The 21,291-nt window shown below is 54.1% G+C and overlaps 1 protein-coding gene and 1 non-coding gene across 7 annotated transcripts in view; both read right to left on the bottom strand.

Moving 5' to 3' along the window:
- Positions 1–11,200, bottom strand: part of WDR4 (WDR4 tRNA N7-guanosine methyltransferase non-catalytic subunit) — a 21,895-nt gene extending 10,695 nt beyond the window's left edge. Inside the window, exons 1-6 of one of the 6 annotated variants that reach the window (XM_039857890.1) lie at positions 11,131–11,200; positions 9,157–9,222; positions 8,162–8,305; positions 3,195–3,351; positions 2,528–2,640; positions 269–329 (exon numbers count right to left, since the gene is read on the bottom strand). In XM_039857890.1, coding sequence (XP_039713824.1) covers positions 269–329; positions 2,528–2,640; positions 3,195–3,209 — 189 coding nt within the window. In that variant the 5' untranslated portion in view covers positions 3,210–3,351; positions 8,162–8,305; positions 9,157–9,222; positions 11,131–11,200. Of the gene's footprint in view, positions 1–268; positions 330–2,527; positions 2,641–3,194; positions 3,352–4,420; positions 4,513–8,161; positions 8,306–9,156; positions 9,223–10,711; positions 10,866–11,130 lie in introns of those variants that run through there. The other 5 variants (XM_039857889.1, XM_039857887.1, XM_039857885.1 and 2 more) reach the window with 5 other exon arrangements.
- Positions 8,828–8,948, bottom strand: LOC120598958 (5S ribosomal RNA). Its single transcript, XR_005651790.1, has one exon. It is a non-coding gene; the product is annotated as a 5S ribosomal RNA (ribosomal RNA).
- Positions 11,201–21,291: the final 10,091 nt, after the last annotated feature.

A 21,291-nucleotide genomic window follows, 5' to 3' on the forward strand; every position in this document is an offset into this window, starting at 1 on the left:
CAGCTGTAGCCAGGAGCAACCCGCTAGCTCTGAAATTCAGAACACAACCAGCACCACCTAGTGGCAGGCCACGGGGACAAAGGAGCGCGCTGAACCACGGAACAGCTCTTGGCTGCCGCTCTGCTGGGCTGGTGCTGAGGACCCAGAGGGGAGTGCCACACTCACCCCGGGGGGAGACAGACCCAGGACACACTCACCCCGGGGGGGCGGGGGACAGACCCAGGGCACACAACCCCAGGGGGGAGGGGCAGAACCAGGGCACACTTACCCCGGAGGCGGACAGAAGCAGCTGGGGGTGGTCGGGTACCACGAAGATGCGGCTCACGAACCTGCAGCGCGGAGCAGCACAGTGAGCGGGGTTCCAGTGCTGCCATCACCTCCCCACGGCGCCCCTCACTTCAGAGGGAAGCCGCCTCCCCAAACCTGACCTCCAACAAGAACTGAACTGAGCAACGTATGTCACCTCGTGAGTGGCGAGCACGCAGCCCTGTCGCTCTTGGGGCCCCAGCAACACAGGAGGCCCAAGCACGGGCAGCCCCTAGGTCCAGATGTGCCCCAGCCACACCCGCCAGAGGGTCCACAAGGGTCTGTGCTGCTCTGAGCTGCCCAGAGACCCGCACTGAAGGGCCACGACATCGGGGCCCAGGGGGGAAACAAGACACGAAGGCCACTGGGGACGGAGCAAGAGCAACACTGCCCGCGGCCAGAATCGGACCCGCCGCCCCTCCGATTCCTCACCCCAGACACCCGACTCAGGTTGGGGGCTCGTGACTCAGCCTCCACCGCAACGGGGACACAGCTGGGTCACGGACACATGGGCTCCAGGACCCCCGCGAAGGTGCCGTGCCCGCCCTCGCCCCAGCGGCCCTGGGCCCAGTCCTGGCCGCAGCCACCCCACCAGGCCACCCTCCTGAGAGTGCCTGAGGCCCTAGTCTTGGGAGCTCAGATGGGGACAAGTCCGTGTCGCAGGATCAATGCAGTCAGTGGCCACTGTGATGGTGGGGCACGTCACCACAGAAGAGGCGAGTCGCCCCAAACTCTCAACAGGAAAGCGGCAGAAACCAGAGTTTCCAAAGAGTCTCACAAGTCACTGTGACTCGTCATTCCCTCACTGAGCGCTGCCCGTGCCAGGCTGTGCTGAGGTCTGGGGACAGGAAGAGACACGCCCAACACAGGCCCCGGGCAGGGGGCCGCAGAGACAGCAGCAGACAGGGCGTGTCTGTCGGCGGAGCGCTGGGCACGGCGCGGGCCGGCACAACACAGCGCCCGTGTCACCTTGAACGTGCTGCTAGTGACTGTGTCGAAAGGCCAGGCGGGAAAATGAGCCGCCACACGACGTTTTCAGGCGACTCGACGCATCTGCAGAGCCACCGCTCCGATGTGCGGTGAGTGACACAGCAGCGGTGAGCTGTTTCACGCCCCCTGCGGCGGGGAGTTTTACACCCCTGGCCGTCCCACCTCAGAATGACCAGCGCGGCTCGCGGCTCCTGTACGGGAGGCGCAGGCCGCACAGAAGCAGAGCAGAGAGGACGGGCCGGGACAGGGGTCCTCCGCCGGGGTCGGGGAGGCCTGAGAACGCGGGTGGCGGGAAGCCGAGGGAGCGAAGGGACGTGCAGAGCTGTGAAGCGTGCCCGCCAGCAGCAACCCCGGCACGGGCAAGGCCCTGCCGCAGGGGGGCGCCAGGGGCCTCCCGAGCAGCCAAGACCCCAGCGACAGCGCAGCGGGCCGAGGGCGGAGGGCGTGCAGCCCGGAAGACGCTGGGCGCTGCGTCACTAGAGAACAGCAGAAAAGCCAAACTAAGCTGCCACAAGGCACAGACTAAACGGCCACCAACCTTCTTAAAGGCCAGTTTTTAGGCTCCATTGATATCAAGGGGACAGGAACAGTCTCAGAAATCCTTCTGTGTCTTCGACTGCCTCAAATAAGGTATTTTAAAGCATTTCAGCTAAGCTACATGCTTTTCCTGTGCTCGACAGGCTTCTGCCCATGCAGCAGGGGACCCCAGAAACACTTCTGATAGAACACAGAAATCCGGGTGCCGAAAGGGCTCACGGAAAGTCGGAGTCCCCAAGGCAAGTGACAAGTGCCCGGCTCGGAGGCTATGTATTCTCAGACAGGTAAAATCACTAAAGCACGTTCCTCGTCCTCAATGCACCACCTAGTGACCGCTGACCACTGCGGGGTGTCCACACTGAGAAAGCAGGGGTGTTCCAGAGCGAGCCCCCGGCCACCAGGGTGGGGCGACAGGCCTCGGCTGGTGCTTGCGGGCTGCTGCGGGCCAACAACAGCGCTGTCCACAGTGACTCCACCCTGAGGCCTCAGAGCCCACGAGGGGACCTCTCCCAGCAATGTGGCTGGCCGGCCATGAGTGCTCACCCGGGAGTGGAGCTGCACACCGACGGCCCCCGAGGCCCAGGGGTCACAGAGCCACCTCTGCCTCCACACCAGGGGAACCGCTGGAGGGGCTCCCCGGTGCTTTAACCTGGGCTCCCTCCCCGGGCGGCCAGAGGGCAGGCAGGCGACTCACTCAGTGTGCCCCAGGCAGAAGGACGCGATGCTGTGTGGCGCCATGGCCCAGCTCACCCGGATCTTCTCGTCCCGGTCGGCGGTGAGGATGTAGCGGTCATCGGGGCTCACGGCCTGCGTGGCAGGTGAGAGGGAACAGATGGCTCGTCGGGATGGCCAGAGCCGGCCCCCTCCCCACCCCAGACCTCTGTCTCCAGCCCCAGGCCTCGCACACAGATGCCAGTCATCTCCAGCACCTGTCACCTCCCTCTCCTTCCTACTTCACAGCCACCTTGTGTCCAGCCAGTCACCAAGTCCTGGTGACGTGTCTTTTCCATCATTCCTGAGTGTCCCCAGGGACACCCACCCCAACTCCACCACCCGCGGCTGAGCCTGTGCTCATGGGCCATGGGCTCTCGGTGCCTCCGGCTGGGAGGACACCAAGGTGACGCCTGTGAAGCACAAAGGACGAGCTCAGGCCCCATGACCGCACCTGCTCTTCCCACAGCCCGCACCTCGTCACGGAGACCAGGCTGGCGGTCCGGTCCGGAGCCCCCGCTCCCTCCTAACTCGCCCTGCTGCCAGCATCAGCCACCCCACAAATCCGCAGCGGGCCGTCCCTGCTGCGGGACCCACGCCCACCCAGGGCCCACCGCACCTGCGCAGAGCTGAGAGCTGCGCCCACCTACCACATCCAGCAACATCGACAGATGCCCAAGTTCAAGTCTGCCGCATCCATGTGGCTCCAGCACCGGAAAGGAGTACACGTCCCCAGACTTGTCGGCCACCAAAACCTTCTCCTCGGAGGCTATGAACGTCAGGGCTGTGCACCGCCTCACCACGGTCCTAGGAGCCAGAGACGCCACCGCTGCTCACAGACCGGCACAGCGTCCCGCCACAGACCCGCGAGCCCCGCATCTGGTGGCAGCGTCAGCCCTGCCCCTCGCCACCTTTCCCATCACCAAAGGCAGTCCGGAAAAATAAAGCAATGCGAACATAAACAAAGCCAGTGCCTTAGACAAATTTTCCTGTTATTTTTTTTCTTTAAAAAACGTGCCCCGAGCAGCAGGCTCAGCGGCGGTGTGCCGGGTGCTCCGTGGGGAACCCTCTGGACTTCGCTGCATGGGGGCTGTCCTAACGAAGCGCGGGGGCTGCCTCTCGGGCTGGCACTGCACCTGTGCGTCTGGGGACGACACTGGCCGGCCGCGTAAAATGCTAAAGCCAGTGGCACCCAGCACCCAGGGGCCCTCCTGCTCCTGCAGCTGCCCACCCGGGACCGAGTCACACTCCAGGCCGCCCTCCAGGACGATCCACGGCCGGTTCTGCCAAACTGGACCAGGTACTGCATGCTCGCTACTCGTGCACGACACCCGAGCCAGCACCACCCGGTACCCAGAGCTAGGGTGGACCACGGCACGGGGACGCGGCCACCCGGCACCTGTCATGCTCCGTCAGGCAGCTCTGGAGGCTGACCCGTCATTGGCCCACCTCCCAGCTCGGCCTGTAGAGATGAACATGCTCCATCCTCGGTCCAGACTCACGGATCTGGCTCATCTACGAGCTGGTCCAATAACAGCGTCGGAGTGAGAAATAAGGTGCCAGGTCCTATGCAGGAGCGTGGCCACGCCCCCCCCTCCAGGGGACAGGATTTAGGCTGCTTCCCGTTGTCACCTTTCAGTTCTACCGCTACCCCTTCCAAGCGGCAAACGTGCTCTCCCAGGCAGGGGCCTGGACTCCCCTCCCTTCCGCGTTAGATACGAGCTGTGCCATCGCCTCACACACACGTCCCTTCATCTACGCCTCTGCGTCCTCCCAGGAGAGACGCAGTCCCCGCTTTCCTGTCACCCGAGGGGGCGGCAGTGGACCCGCTTTCCCAAAAAAGACCCAACACCCGTGCAGACGGCACCCAACTCACTGCGGCTGAGCTCCAGACGTCAGCTGCAAGCGGGAAGGAAAGCTTACAGGAGTTACGTCCCCAACACGAGGACCAAACAGGACGCTGCACTTCTGGGGAGCAAAGGGACAAAAGGACAGAAAAGGCCGGGGAGGAGGCCTCAGGCTGAACCTACCCCGCTCACCCGTGGGGCTGCAGGAGGCACAAGGCGTAAACGTGGGGAAAACGGGACACGAAGCAGACGATCAGGCTGGGGGCGGGATGCATCGGCACGCCGAGCTGTGACTTCAGCGACGGCCTGTGCCGTGGCAGCCACTCGTACGCGTTCCAACGGGCGACCGAGCGGCTGTGACAGCGCGACCACAGCCCTGTGGAGCAGCCGGGACAGCCCTCCAGGCACTGGGCCTGGGTTGCACGGAGTGCCCCCGCCCCGGGGGAACCGGCCACCGCACCCCTCCCACCCTCGCAGCACAGAATGGCACTGGGATCTTGTCCTCTGTCCCCGCTGGGGGCTTTCAGCTGCACAGGTTACATTCAGCCTGGCAATGATTCCAGAAGGGGCTCAGTATGGTGGGGGGTTGGGGGTTCGGGGGTCCAGGAGTCAGGCTGCAGAAGCAGGGGGGACGCAGGCCATCAGACAGGACAGTCAGGGCAGCCGTGTCACCCCAGGGGCAAAGGCAGAGGCCCCACCAATCTTCGGCCTCTGCCGGGTCTCGGCGCCTCGCCGCCTCCGTGGGGTGAGCGGGCACACAGCCCAGTGGGCCCTCGGGTCCCGGGCCAGCCTGCCCCTCCCCTCTGCCAGTCGGGGAGCACCCTGAGTAGCTGAGCCCTGAGCCCCCGCGGAGCTGGTGACCCCATGCCCACCTCCAGAGAACCACACTGGTTCAACAAGGCTGAGCATGTGGGGGCCTCGCTGCCCGCCCGGCCCCGAGGACACCAAGCTGCCCCACGCCGGACACTCCCACAGCCAGACTCCCTCACCACCAGGGCCCTGCACTGACACGAACCCGGGTCTGACCTCCCGGAGCGCTGCGTCTCCCAGAGGCCTTTGTTATTCCAACACGGGCGTTTTATGAAATGGTGTGATGTCGTGTGTAAGATTTCTCATTAATAAATGGACACGCCGAACCAAAAAACATCTCGTCACCCCAGCATTCTCATTTTTGTTCAAAAACACTCGTTTTCTGGCTCTGGTGCCAGGCCTGTCTCCCTGACCTGCCCAGTTCACAGGCTCCCTGCCCTCTGTCACTTAAAACTGAGACCTTGAAATGCATCGTTACTGCCTATAATTTCCACCTCGGCTTTTCCTCCAAACCCTTCGAGGCGAAGTTTTAAAGCAGCCGCGGTAACGAAGCACCTGCTGGAAAGAGCTGTAAATGCTGTGGCGGGACACACTGCGCTCTGGGGACCACGGGACCTGCCCATAACTCCCCTATCTCATGGGCCACCCCTCAGACACCGCCGGAGGTCAGGTCTCCCGGAAGGCCCGACGCGTGAAGTCGGCGCAGAAACCACAGGCTTTGGAAAGCTGCCAGGGAGGCGAGTGCCCAGGAAAAGGCTGACCCCGCCTCCGTGGCCCCGAGTGGCTCTAGGTCAACATGATATGCCACCAAAAGGTCAAGGCCATGTGAAAGGAACATCTACAACAAACGGGGACTCTAAGTTCCCTGAGACAGTGAACGGGGACGGAAACGAGCCGTGGGGAAGCCAGTTCACGGGGCACGGGTCCTCAGGGTTAGCAGGTCCTTGCCCTCGCTCGTCACGAAGCACACAGGACGCCAACTTCCTTCTGGCAGGCCTTGGAAGTCACCAGGTCTGACGGCCCCTGTGCCGCCCAGGGTGGGACAGTGCACCTCACGTCTGGGATCCTCTGCCTAGACTACAGTGCACGTCCCTTCTGACCTGGTGGCTCATCTCGGGGACTTCTACGGGTGAGTGGGATTCGTTACATTTGTACATGATTCACTGACGCGTTTTTTAAAACAGCAAAACAAGTGAAACGCCAGCGGAAACCGTCTGCTGAGGGACGGGTGGGGACACTGCACCACCACGCAGCCGCGCCACGGGCCCGGGGACCGGCCGCCTCTGGTTTCTGCGCCTCGGTCTCCACAAGCACTGAGTTTCTGTCCCACAACCTCTGACACACCCGCCAGCCCCAGACACCACCCGGTCCTCTGCTCAGCGCCCGAGCACCCTCACCAGCCAGGAGGGCGAGCTTCAGGTTCACCGCATCCTAGGAGGGCAGCCATCATCGTGCCACGTTGCAGGCCAGACCCAGCGGTGTCACAGTCACCTAGGAGATGGCCAGAAACGCCAGCCCCCAAACCCGAAAGCACGTAACAAGGTCTACGTTCTCAACATCTGCTAATGCTCAGGCTCTTCTGGTGTGAACAAACGGCATCATTCTATTGGTAGCACTCTGGTTTTAGTAGTGGTATTTCCATTTACAAAAGAGAGTAATTCTCGATGGAAGAAAACATCAAACCCTAGAAAAGGTATCATTCCTACGCGTGATGTTAATGCTGGCAGAGAGCTGCACTTTTTTTCTAAATGGGAAAAGCGTTCATTTTTCTGTCCTTTAAGACTTTAAAACACGGGCATCTACTGCCTATCTGAGATGCGAAAACACACGTAAGACAGAAACGCAGTGATGCTACCGGACTCGACTTCTAACCTGCCCGAGACGGAGGGCACAGTGGGTGCTCCCTGCCTCCGATGCCGCCAGGAACTGGCTTTTTATTCTCCTTAGAAAATAAGATGAAATCGATTTCTAAAAAGCGTAGCTGTCCCCAGGACAGGTGTGAGCCAGCTACAAAGGAAAATCCTTTAACCCTCGTTGTTTAGAAGTTCAAGCACGATACCCTGCACAGCTGTATCTCTGACTATCGAGGGACAGTTAAACCGTGAGGCCTCAGGGAGGTGACAGTGAGGGGCCGGGGCTGGCTCTGCTCCCTGTGGCTGTTTCTATCAGCGTCGCGGCACACCTGGACCAGTTCCAGCCTTCACCCTCTCAAGGAAACAGAACCTGCACACAGGGGACTGTCGGAGGCAAAAGAAATTGACACCTGCCCGGCGCCGTGGGTCAGCACTGCCGCCTCCTCTCCTGAACACGGCGGTGACAGGACGAGGAAGCTCTCGGGGGACGAGGCTTCGCGAATCCGCAGCGCCCCTCCTTTTCGGGAGGTGACGCGGGGTCCGAGGAGCAGCCCCAGGACTTCGGTGGAACAGGGGAAACTAAGGCCCCGTGACCCGTGTTCTCGCTGAGGTGCTTCCGCCTCCCGCTCCCACGCCGAGCTCCCACCGACCCTCGGGTACTTAGAGATAAGCGCGCTGACCCCAATCCCACAGTGCGTCAGCTCGCGAGGACCCTGACACACTCAGAGTGCGTGCTGACCTCCATCTCTGCCACCGCTGGCTGGAGGGACACCAATTTGGAAAGCAGGATGGCGCAGTGGCCAGGGCACTGGCTCTGGAGCCAGAGAGACCAGGCTCAGGGACCCGTCTGGCCTCTCCAAGCTGGCTGGCTGGGATCCGCTTCCAGACCCCTGGCCGGTGGCCGTGGCAGAGAACAATGGCCCTGCCCTGCCACATGGGCGTTATGGGGGTTAAATCAGGTAACACGTGGAAAGCGCTAAAAACAGTGCCGGGCACACAACTGGCACTGCGTGTTAGCTGCTGTCAGTTACTGTCACGACTGTCATCAGCATGCAAGCACAAGCTGTGCATTTGACATTGTCATTACCCGACGTTAGCATTTCATACCTGACACTCAGACATTGCCATGGTTTTGTACGGAAAAGAATCAGACGCTTACTGTCATCAGTCAAAGCAAAGTAGCTGCCAGACGTGGAGAAGGCGGACGCCAGAATCGTGTCACTCCCCTTATCCACTGGCCGTCTGTCCTCCCTGAGGAAGAAAGGACAGTTAGGCCCCCCTGAGTGATTAAGGCTGTTCCTATAGGCTGGCATTTTTCATTCACATTGTGAGAAGAGACAGAAAATGCCGTGAGGTTCATGGAGCCAAAATCTAAGACATAAAGGGGATCCAGGGGGTTCGAAACAGTTCTGCCTTTGAAGGAGTAAAAGCTCTAACTAAAGAGGAACAGCTCTCAGCATACCCACCAGACTGAGCTGGAAGGACCCTCAGAGCCCACATGGCCCACTCCCCACGGACAGAACTAATCCAGGGCCAGAGGGAGAGATTACATCATATTTAAAAAAATGAACCGAGCCACAAGGCTGATTCGACTAAAGGAAGCCACCGTGCAAAATCAACACACTCTGCTTCTCTTACCTTTCAACTAGCAAAAGTTAATTTCATACCACTGTCTCCAATGCATTTAAAATTGAATGCATTACTTGAAGGTGCCAATAAAATCGTCACTGATAGAATTAATTACATTTATTTTTATTTTTATTTATTTTTTTACGCCTACAGCACCTGGTCTTCCTAGGTGGTCTCCCATCCTAGTACTAACCTGGCCCGACCCTGCTTAGTTTCCAAGATCAGAGATGGGATCGGGCTTGTTCAGGGTGGCATGGCCGTAGACACAATTATTTAGAAAAGTCTTAACACTCTTAATGCCTCCTTTGAAAGTTAGTTCCCCATCTTTCCTGAGGTGGTACCTGGTTTGTCCACACAGCAAGGTAGAGAGAAATGAAGAGCTCAGAGAGCAGACAACAACTGACTCCTTAGGCTATCAGTCCCATTAGTTCGGCCACGAATCAAACCCTGAAGAGGCTTCCCCATCATCTCACCCTTTATTTTCTTGTGACTTCTTTTCTGCAGAACTGCAATCATACGCGAAGAAGCTATCATCATCACTACAAAAAAGAACATATTTTTTTAAAGGAGAACTCTGTTAACGAAAATGTATATATTTGCATACTCGTTAAATTAAGGGACGAAGCCATGCCAATAAATTGCCTGGGTACAATATTTCGGGGAACACTTAGGGAGCTTTATTTGCTTAATCTCCTATTTAGATTTGCCATACACTGACGGGTGTAGTTCTGTACCAAAAAAAAACCAGTTGAGTAAAAAAAATGAGGACAAAAACTGGACAGGAAGTAATATATTATTCCTTCAGGCACTAGAACATCAATGCAAGATGGTTATGTTAAAAGATATTGTTATAATATTGTTGTCAGTGGGCCTTTCACACCCAAATTTAAAACTGCCATTTCCTGTTTAGAAAAACATCTCATCTACCCAGAAAAGCTCTCATGGCTGCCCAGCATTCACCGACACAGGGCTTATCACCTTCGCCGTCAGAACCTGAGCTCGCTTGTTTATCCCATCCACCTCCAGGGCCTGGCATGGGGAAGGCAACTCGCACACACTTATCGCCTTTAAAGTGACTGTACTTTAAACTTTTTGTATGAAATGCTGTGGAAAGAGCGGCAGTCCTCCAAGCGAGAAACTTTGCTGGCCACATTTCCTCCAAAGGCACAGACGGAAGCAAGCGGATCGATGTCTCACTGTGGCATGTTAGATACTGTGAGCATCAAAAACTAATCTGGGATACATGATAGGTTGGTGAATAGATTGTGTGAAATCTAAATTTTACATTGAACTGGATTTCTTAAACCAAACACCCAGCTAAAAGCACTGACTGCACTCGTTACGCACGTCTGTTTCAACTACGAGGGAATCAAAACTCGGGGGAAAAAAGAAACAAGGGGCTGAAACTGACGAGTACTAATAACCATGAGGCTCCTCGCGTCAGGGTTACTGGAGCAACACACATTTCCTGATTTAAAAATCCCGGGCGCTGAGTACACAGCGAGGAACGATAAGGAAGGAGCGTGAAATCAGAGAAAGGTCCACCAGGCAGGTGCGCACTGCTGACTCTGGGTGCACCTTCGAGTAAGGAATTGTCGCGTAAGACCTCCGAAACCTGAAGAGCAGGTAGGGCGGGGTAGATAGATGCCTTGTTCCCTACGTCCCACGGCATATCTGGCCAGTGTACCCGGGACCCCGCACTGGCCCGAGCCTGAACCACGTCGCCCTACGTGACCCGGCCGCTCCCGGTCCCCGCAGAATCTGACCGAGAGCGCCGCAGACCCGCCACCGAGGGGGCGGGACCCTGGGCAGGCGGCGAGATGCGCGCCAGGGGCGGGTCCTGGGGTAAAGGCGCGGAGGGCACACGGCCGGGCCAAGGCGGTGGCGGAGGGTCAGAAGGCAGCGGCAGGGCTCCCCACGGGTCACCCCGGCACGGACGCGGCCGCGGCGGCGCAGGGGAATCGGGGTCTTCCGGCACCGACGCGCGCCCGAAGCCTGGGCGCCCTGCTCCAAGCCCCGACCCCTCACCTGCTCGCAGTGCAGGTGGCCAGGAAGCGGCTGCCTCCCCGCACCACCAGTGCCTGCCCGCACACAGCCAGCCCCGCGAAACTCGCCATGAGCCCGGCCGTCGCACCGCCACCCACGTGCGCGGCCCGGAGCCTATTCCTGACGGCGCCGGGCAGTGACGTCACGGGGCAGTCGCGGCGCAGTGACGCACACCCGGCCCGCCTCGCCGACGCGCCGGCCCTGGGCATGCGCAGAACGTGGTCTCGCGCCACCCTGCGAGCGGGCTCTGGAGTCTGGGCGGCGCGGGGTGGGTCGCTGACCAAATTTGTCCGGGTGGAATCCAGACCACGGGAGATGACGCGTTCTCGCTTAATGTTAGGCTTTTCCTCCAGACGAGGTAGGGGAGGTAGGGGCGGTTCTGGATCTTTCCCCTGCTGTACCTCGGCCATTCGATCTGCCTGGTGTCTGATAGGTTCTCAGTAAATATCCCTTCAAGACACGAGAGGGCTTCGGTTCAGATCCCGGTCCCGGACGTGGCGTCGCCGTGCGTGTCTGAGGCGGGCTTAGAGCCAGGGTCGCCGGAAGTGAGCCCTCGTAACCCGTGTGGCTAGACAAGCCAGAGGCACCAGCAGTGCTGGTTTCAACCCAAGATACTGCTCTTTCCCAGTGTTCTTTTGCTCACGAAGTGGCATCGCCAGTCACCAATTGCACAGATGATTTCTCGGGACCCGTGGCCCCCATGTTCCACACTGTTCATCTACTCACTTAATCCCTCTCCTAGACGCCCCTTCTATCCACCTCCCGTGGCCAACGCCATAATCCAACCACAGCAGTCCCTCTGCTTGCTGGTCTCCACGACTGCCTTGTTACCCACTGATCCACTTTCCACACTAAAGCCAGAGAGATATTTTCAGAACACAAATAGGATCACTTCATTCCCCTGCTTAAACCAACAGGTGGCCTCTCGCAGCTCTCAAGACAAAGACCAAATCCTAATCATACACTACAAAATTGCATGTGGTCTGGCTCCACGTTCCCTGCAGCCTCATTCCCTACCAGGCCCAGCTAATTCTCTGCTCTAGCAGTGACTGACAGCCCCTCCGCTTCATTGGCACAATGCTCTTACTAACCACAGGACCTTAGCACATGCTCTTCTTCCTGCCTGAAATGTTCTCCCCACAACCCCATCTCTTCACTGTTCCTAATTACCCAGTTTCACCCCAACAGAGTCATCTCTGACATTCTGTTATTTGCCTTAACGGCACCACGATTATTTGTTTAATGTCATCTCCAGACTACAGATGCCATGAGGACAGGGACTGATTCCTCATGCTGCAGGTCACAGAACCTAGCACGAGGTCAGTGCTCAATCAATATTTGCTAAATAAATAAGTGGAACAACTAACTGACTGTCTTGAAGGAGCAGCTAGCTATTTTTACTTAAAAAGTGAAGGGGTAATGAGAGGCAGGAAGCACAGGAAACTAGAAGACTGCTGACCTGAACCCCACTTCCTGTTTGAATCAAGAATGAATTTACACCCAGACTTAGAGGCATCTGGCAAAGCAGAACACTTGAGAGAGAGCTGGGCTTCCTTACAGGTGCTCAGGTAGAAGGCTTTCATGGAGGCAGAAGACAGAAGAGAGTTTGTGTATCACAGAACAAAGGACAACAGGGTTGGGGAACAGGAGAGGGAGAAGGGGCAAGAGCAAAGCAGGAGACTCACAGAGAGCATTGCAAGGGAGTACCAGCAGAGGAGGTGACACTGCGCAGTGACCACGGTGGAAGCAGGAGACTTCGGTGTTTCTAAAAAACGAATCTGCCGTAAACATCGCTTCTAACCGAGCTGGCACAGTGGTCTGGGGTACTTCTCAGGCATCAGGGGAGTTTACAATTTCTCTTCTGGATGGGATAACAGTACCAAGACCACAGGGGTCCTAGAGGAGCCTGTCACTACCAAATGCACGAGCAAATTAAACATCCTTTACAGTCGTGGTTTACAGCATATGAAATGTTCTACAACACACATTCTAACAGATGCAATTAACTGTAATATGTGTATTTAAACTGACCTTGACGCTTCACTACCTTCATGTAGTAGGTTACAACCTTGAGAATTAAGTACAAATTTTTTTTAAACTGTGTACTTGGGAGATCCAATAATAATTTAAGAGGAATCATGCATTATATCACAAGACAGAGAGCATGTATGAATGAAAACGTAAAGAACTGTGCTTGACTGTCAGAATTAAACACACTTAATCATTTTCGTGATTTCGAGGTGCTAAATCACTTGTCTCACACTTTGAATTCTTACAGTACTTGTGCCAACAAGACTTATCTCAAGGTCTCACCACATTCCATGATAACCTGTACCTTTTCTTTTTAGTTATAATCAAGTCAATTGAAATGTTTTTAAGTTTATTCCTGTTTTCATAATCTTCCCCTTTGTGTCTCTTCTGGTGCTACTTAGATTTTATTTTGTCGTGTGCTATTACCTGTTAATATATGTCTACAAAGGTATTGTTTCAGTGGCTTTTACCATCATTACCGTTATATAAAAGTAAACTGTAAATCTCATCATTAACATGGTGCCTTGATATTTTACTATTTAATTTTTTAGCATGTTTTCCAACACCCACAACTGAAATTTCGGTGCTGTATAATTTGTTTTTTCGATTTCTTAATGTGGCTAGTTAAATTATAACCAAGTTTGTACTTCCCTGAAAGTTAAAAAATAATGACAGCATATTAATTGTTTAAAGCTGGGATAAAAAGGGACAGCCATTTGGTTTTGTACCGTCTTGGTAATTTTCCCAAAGGAGTTAGCTGTGTTGTTAGTAACTGTCTCTGTTATCCATTGCCATAATAATGCATAACAAACACAAAACTTTGTGGCCTGAAACAATGAGCATTTGCTCAGCTCGTGATTCTGTGGGCTGACTGTCTGGGCTGCTCTCAGCTGGGTGGTCCTCCCACGTCGGCCGGCCTTTGCTCTGTGTCTCTGGCCAGCCGCCTGGTTGGAAGAGAACAAACCGGTTTGGCTGACCCGGGATGGCTCATCTCTACTCCATCAAGCCTCTCATCGCCGGGAAGGGTAGCGGGACTGGCCTACATGACAAGCACAATCAGGACCAGGCATACAGTTAGTACACTGCAACTTTTGATGCATTCTATGGGGGTGGGGGGGCGGGGAAGTCACAAGGGCAGTAAGATTCAAGGGACGGGGAAAGAAACTGTCCCTCTGGTGAGAGGTATGGCGAGGTCACTTCCAGAGGGCCCGCACAAAGGGAGGGGTGGAGGATCGAGGCCATTTTTGTAGTCAGAACTGTGGCAGTCCACCGTCTGGCCGCAGCGAGTCACATCTCTCCACCTGACACCTCCCAAGGTCCCCGAGAGGCTCATCCAACCCTAGCGTCAGGCTCACAGTCCAGGGTCGACTTTACCCGCACCACCCCTCCCCTAGGGCAGCGTAGCTGAGGGCCAGGAGAGACCTTCTCAGCCCACGACTCGTCCCTCCGGGGACAGCGAGAGCACGCAAGTGACGCCAGCTTCTCCAGCCGCGCAATACAGACACGGGTCTCTTCCTCTCCTGCCCCAGCCAGAGTACTGAATAGTGCGGCTGCTGGGGCAGATGGAACTCTCGGGGGGCTTCAAGGGGACGTGCACACTGCTTACCGCATTGCAGACTCTGTCAAGGAGCTTGCCCAGGAGCCGCTAGGCACATCCTGCCTGCAGGTCCCCCAGCTGGCCCACGGGCACCCCGCACCTCACCCACACACTCCCACCCTGTGAGCAGCTCCCGGTGTGTGGCTGGTGGTGGCGAGAGCAAGTTTGGGCAAAGAAACAGTGAGCACACACACAGAATGGGCCCACTACTGTGGGCAAGCAGAGGCAACAAACTTGAGCTGCAGCACCGCCGTTGGGAAACAAAAGGGGGTGTCCGCACCCACCTGGTGCATTGTAAGATCAGGGGAAGGCATCCAAGCGTAGGAATCCTGCCACGAGAGGGGGCGAGGAACGTGGAGCGGGCACACCCACGGGAGGTCTGAGACGCAGAACCCCTGCAGAGCCGAAGGCCTGCATTTCTCTCCCAGAGGCAGCTGGCAGGGACTGGAGGATGCGACTGCACCTTCAGATGTGAAGACAGCAACGCAGACTTCGAGGAATGGGAACCAGGAACCGTGACGACACCAAAGGATCGCAACGATCTTCCAGTAACTTAACCCAAAGACCTGGAGATCGGCCATATACCCGGGAAAGAATTCAAAATAACTGTTTTAAGGAAGCTCAATGAGATAAAATAACACAAAGAAAGAATTCAATCAGGAGAACAATACACACACAAAATTAGAAGTTTAACAAAGACGAGAATCACAAAGAAGAACCAAAGGAAAATTCTGGAACCGAAGAACACACTGAATGAAGGGGGAAGGGGGCGCAATAGAGAGTGTTAACAACAGAATAGGACAAGGGAGAAAAAAAAGTATGTGATCTATGGAATAGTAACAGAAGAAACAGTTTGCGAATTATTGGGAGTTCAGAAGAAGAAGAGGGAGAAAGGGGCAGAAAGCTCGCTTAAAGGAATATGGCCGAAAACTTCCCAAATCAGGGGAGAGAGCAGGACATCCAAGTTCATGAAGCTCAGAGGTCACCAAAGTCAACTTATAGAGATTCTCTCTGTGACACAAAAAGCTGTCAAAGATCAAAGACAAATAGAGAATCTTAAAAGCAGCAAGAGAAACTTATACCTTACAAACTAGCCCCATAAAGCAATCAGCAGATTTCTCAGCAGAAACCTCACAGGCCGGGGGGTTGGGGGGGGGAATACTCCAAGTGCTGAGAGGGAAAAAAAAATGCCAGCCAAGAAACACAGGAGAAATAAAGACTTTCCCAAACAAACGGAAACCGAGGGAGCACATCACACTTGCCCTGTAAGAAATGCCAAAAGGAAATCTTCGAGCTGAAATGAAGGAATGCTAACTAGCGACGTGAAAATATACGGTGGTAAAGTATGTGGTCGGACTCAGAACACAGGTGCCGTAATGGTGATGTGTCAGCCACCTAACTCTAGTGAAAGGCGAAAAGATAAGAGTTAAAAATAACTGAATTATTGATGGATATGCCATATAAAAAGAGGTGAGTCGTGACATCAGACACATCAAGGGGAGGGAGTAAAAGGCAGAGTTTCTGTATACAATCGAAGTTAAGTGACGATCAGCATGAAATCAATGGTTATATGGAGTTTTACGTTAGCCTCGCGGTCACCACAAAGCAAAAACCTAGGATAGAGTCACGAGAGAAAGCAGGGGATCGAACACCCCGCGACGGGACATCATCGGCGCACGCAGGAAAGCAGCAAGGGAGGGCGGAGGGGAAAAGGGAACTACCAAACCACCATAGGAAGTTAACACGTTGGCATCAGGAGAGACAGAGGGTAGACTGGTGGTTGCCTAGGGTGACAGTAGGTGAGAAGGTCAAAGGGCGAAAACTTCCAGTTGTGATACATGCGTCCTAGTGGAATGTACAACGCGGCGCTGTGGTTACCAGCATTGTATTATGAATCTGGAAATAGCTGGGGAGTAAAGCATAAAAGTTCTTTGCACACAAAAAGCGGACCTATGTGAGGCGATGACCCCGTTAACTACCCTTACGGTGCTGGTGACCTCCCTGTGTATACGTGTATCAATTCGTTATGTTGTACACTTTAAACTGACACAGTTACATGTCAGTTACATCTCCATAAAGCAGGGGGGCGGGGAAAGAATGTCCTTTAAAAATAAGTAAAATCACTGTAGTCTCCCATTTGCTGTGGTTCTGACATACGTCATGGGTTGAATCGTGTTTCCCAAAAATAAGAGATACAGACACCCTACGCAGGACCCAGAGTGTGACCGTACTCAGAGATAAGGGCTTTGCAGAGGCGATCGAGTTAGAGTGAGGTCGGTAGGGCGGGCCCTGATCCAATATGACGGTGTCCTTACAAAAACGAGAAATCCAGACACAGAGACACACAGAGAAGGAAGGCCATGTGAAGACACACAAGGAGATGCCTCGCGAAGCCGGAGACAGAGATGGGACTGGTGCAGCTGCAGACCAAGGCCACCACCAGAAGCTGGGAAGGGGCAAGGTAGGATTCTACCAGTCTCAGAGGGACTTAGCATAGGACACCAGAACTGTGACTCCATGAATCTCTGTTGTCTGAAGCCACCACCCAGTTAGTGGCACTTTGTTTATGGAAGACCCAGCAAACTGACACCTCTTACCTCTTCATTGTGAGCACAGTGAGGTTCCAACCACCAGGCTCTTCCTCAGCGGCGACACCCGGCCACCTGCCCTTCCTTGGTAGTGACTTAGTGGTTAGGGAGTTGGAGTCTCCAGCGCTTGGCGAGGTGGGAGACACGCAAAGGCCGATCTTCACTGCCCGGTGCGAGTTTCAGCCCACCCCCGGGCGGACCTTCCAGAACGGGTTATGAGTGCCAGGCCGAGGCCCACAGGGCCTCGCCGGACAAATCTGGTCATCATTTCAGTGTATAGGACAGAATTTCCATTAGCATTATCGGGATCTACATCTTTCCCATTGAAAAGTAGACACCTAAAACTATCCTGTAACTTTGGAGCGCCGAATGAAACATTTGTGGGTTTTCTACTCATCAGAGTGTATTATGAAATATTTCAGGAAATAATACAGGAAAGATAGAAAACACGCATCTACAACACACCTGAAGAAATAAAGGTTACGACTAGAACGGAAGCCTCAAGGTCCCACTCCGTGTGGACCGTACCCAGGCCCTCACCCCCTCCAGACGTAGCCGTCATCCTATTCTTTGGGGTGGCTTCTCTCTCTTGTTTAATGCGTAGGAAATTACGTATTCTGGACACTGATTCTTTACAAGTTAAATTTTTTCCCAGTTTGTGGTTTGTCTTTTTAAAGTTTTTATAGTTCCTTTTGCTACATTTAATTTTAATGTAGTGAAATAGCTCGGAACATCCTGGACCATGAGAAGAGTGTGCGTGTGTGTGTGTGTGTGTATGTGTGTGTGTGTATGTGTGTAACTCCGAAACTCAGGAGCGAGTAGGCCTTGAAACATTCCCCCCACCCAGTGGCCAGGCTGAGGTAGCCACATTTCTGGTGGCCTTTTTTGCTAGCAGGTGGCATCGCCCAGGTTCACTGTGATTGGGGGCAGCTCTGCAGAGCCTCCCCCGGTGCTCTCCAGGCTACTGCCCAGGGGACCCGGGTCCAGACTCTCGTGTCCTCATCTCCTGACATCAGTCAACCAAGGCCTCGGCTCACTGACAGCAGCAAACGATCCCACGGCTGTGTGAGCTTCTGGTGGTTTCTTCTGTTTTTCAGTCCCTGGGGACACACGCTTCCTGTGATCCAGGACATTCCAAACTATGAGAAAAATGACCACACTAGACTAAGAACAGCCTGGAGGACACGAAAAGCAAATCCACTTGGAAGGAATGCACGCCCAACCCAGGCATGGGAATTCCCACGGTGGCGAGACCAGACACGTGAACTTCATGTGTATCACTGCACAGCGAACATGAACGAGAGCTGGCAGAGCCAACAAGGCAAAATAGGACGTGTGAACAGATCAGTTTTAACTTATGCTTGTAATATTTTGCCCAGCATTGTTAAACTGTAGCTCCAGGGTGTTTCCTAATACCTGGTGGCCAAATGCTGCCGGAAAAAGAAGTCATTTCATGGGTTTGAAAAGTTTTAGGTGCATCCAAAACTTTCACTTTAACTTGCCTTATTTCCTTATTTTTTCTCAACAACGACAACAACAAAAGCTTTTAAATTTATGTTTCCTGTGTGCTGAGGTACATTTGGTTTTATTTTAAAAAGTTATCTTACTAACGTAGTAAAGCATACTGTATATGGTCATCCTCAACAATATCTCAAAACTAGTGTTAATGAAAGCTTTGTACAAATCTTAATTTAAAATATAAATTGTATTAATTTACATAGGCTAATGGCGTAATACATTTACTCTGGGGCTTAAAAAGAATATGCATACTTGACAAGCATGCAGAGCTAGGGTGTGCGTGCAGATGGTATGATCTGAGTATTTTTTATTTCTTTCTTTGACCCAAACACCTTTGAGTTCACAGTTTGGGTCCAAGTGATGCTCCAGGTGTCTAATTATCTTGAAAAGAAGTTTAATTCACCTTTAGGAGACATAAGGGAAGATTTCTAATAGTTTTTATAAAATTTTAGGTGATTAATAAAAGAATATAGACAAATACAAGTTTCGATGTTGTTAGCCTGAAAATAAGCCAAAGTGAGAGCAGTTATTTGAGATCAAAGAATAGCTATTTGGGATGCGCTGACTTATGCAGACACCCAAATAGTGTCCCAATTATGGGGTTGAAGGCAAAGGGTTTTCATGAGAAAAGGAAGGGAAATAATTACATCAGTGGAAGGAAAGGATTTGCATTGGAATTTGCATAAGCTACATTACTCTTTAGCTACACATGGCTTTTTACTGATTCTAAAAAGTGTCCATCTCCACTCCTGGGGTCGGGAGGTCTGCTTTCCTGTTGGCTTTTACACTCAGTTATTTGGGAGACAGTGCTGCTCGGACACAGTCCAAGGGTGATTTTTCCCAGTTCAAACATCCCAATGTTCAAGGAGTGAGAGGTACAAGGCATGCCCCTGAAATGGCTGCCCTGACTCCATTTTAAAATGGCTCCACCTGTGCCAACTTTTCGGAAAGTTTTGTCTAAAAATGCTGGGTCGGTACTTGCTAGAGCTCCAGGCAGAGGTGATGGGAGCCTGCAGAAGAACTCTGGACAGAGAATTAATGATTAGAGGACCAACCCCTGCTGTCAGCAAAATCTAGTATAGTTTTTCAGCTGATTGAAAAATATAATCCCTTCTCCACAAATACTCATGAAATCGCTGGCCCTTCCCCTGCCCTCTGCTTCTTGATTTTTCTGCAGCACCTTATATTTGCCTCTTGCATTTAGCCCTGTGGCTTCTATTCCCTTTGGCTAAATGCAGTGCATGCAGGCTGGCATTGACCTCCCCACCTGACTGCAGTAGCTTCCCAGTAGGTCCTGCATCCGCCAGGCTTAGGCCTTGGTCTTAAAGGTTGTTGCCATAATTACCTTCACACGCATGATCATGGTGCTTCTTTGAAAACCGTTCAGATGTCTCCCCCCTCTTCATTGGGTCTCTTCCTCTCCCGGATTCCCCTCAACCACACCTACCCCATCCTCAAGCTATTCCTGCTGGTCATTGTACCCCAGCCCCTTGGACGGGGTCATTTCATTTTGTTTCCTCTCTACTCCTAAGACTCCAGCCAGAGGTCTACCTTTAGTTGACTGTGCCCTGCTATTGCGGGAAGGATGGGAACTGGGGGTTCCGGACCCCGTGAAGGAGGGTAATGTGCACTTCCCAATTCCATGTCTGGTTCCCCAAGTGGCAGCTGTGGCTTATCATCAATTTTCTTAATCACCAGTAAAGCAAAGCCCACTTGGTAAAGACAAGTGTGAACTTTCCCTTGGGGCAACAGAGTTAATTTGGTTTGATTAAAGGATAATTCTGTTAGGATTTTTATTATTACTCGCCCAGAAGAGACAAAAGACTCCTTTCTCATTATTACCCTAAGACCTAAAGTTGTTGTCTTTGCCTCCCAGGGTGGATGGTGGCGGGTGGCAGGTCCCATTGCATTCGTTTGATCCCCTTTGAATAGGGTCAGGGGACCTGTTTCTGCTTGTTTATCTTGCCGCCTGAATGAATCTCCAGCCGTTAGCCAGGTGAAGTTAGAGGCACGGGAATGTTCGCAGGCGTGGGCACGCTGGTCTTTGATGGGATACCTAAGGATACAGGGCGTGGCCGGAGTCGGGACCGGGTGGTCGGTATGATCAGTAGAGAGAAGGAAGCCAACTACCAACTACGTCACTCCACGATTATGCCCTATCTTTGGGGGAAATCTTTGCACTGCAAACCATAAACTCTTGGGTTAAATAACGCCTGCACGTCTGATCTGTCTTGCTCTGGTGTTAGTGTTGTCATAGGCCAAAAGCACATCCACGGTCCCGCCTGAGATCGCCCTGCAGGAGGAGCAGTGAACAGGGGTGACCATAGGTGACCACGCGGATCGGAGGATGAGGTCTGACCTGACGCCGCAGGGTGGCCGCGGAGGGAGGCCGGGCGTGTGGAGCGAACCTGACAATAACGTGCAGAAGGGCTTCAAGCCCACCAAACATAAAGGACTCTCGGCTAGGGCCAGAAATGTCCCGGGCACCGTCTGAAGTCTGTGCATCTAGCTAAGGGATACGGCCAACGTCGGACCCACCCCCGCACACGGTGACAGAAGGCGACCCTCGCAATAAAAACAGTAGCCGCCCTGCGCGGGCGAGGACCACCCGCCTGTGATTGGCGGCAGTCCCAGGGGCGTGGCCTCAAGGTTTTGCCCGGCGAGCCGGGTGTTGGCCAGGGTGCGCGCGCAGGACTACAGCCTCTGCCCCGCCCCCGTGCCCGCCTGTGATTGGCGTCCTCGGGCCAGGGGGCGGGTGCTCAGGCGGTGGTGCGCGCGCAGCGGCCGCCCTGCTCCGCCCGTGCCTGTGATTGGCACCCTCGGCTCAG

Source organism: Pteropus medius, unplaced genomic scaffold (assembly GCF_902729225.1).
Source record: "Pteropus medius unplaced genomic scaffold, Ma_sr-lr_union100, whole genome shotgun sequence".
Lineage (NCBI taxonomy): Eukaryota > Metazoa > Chordata > Mammalia > Chiroptera > Pteropodidae > Pteropus > Pteropus medius.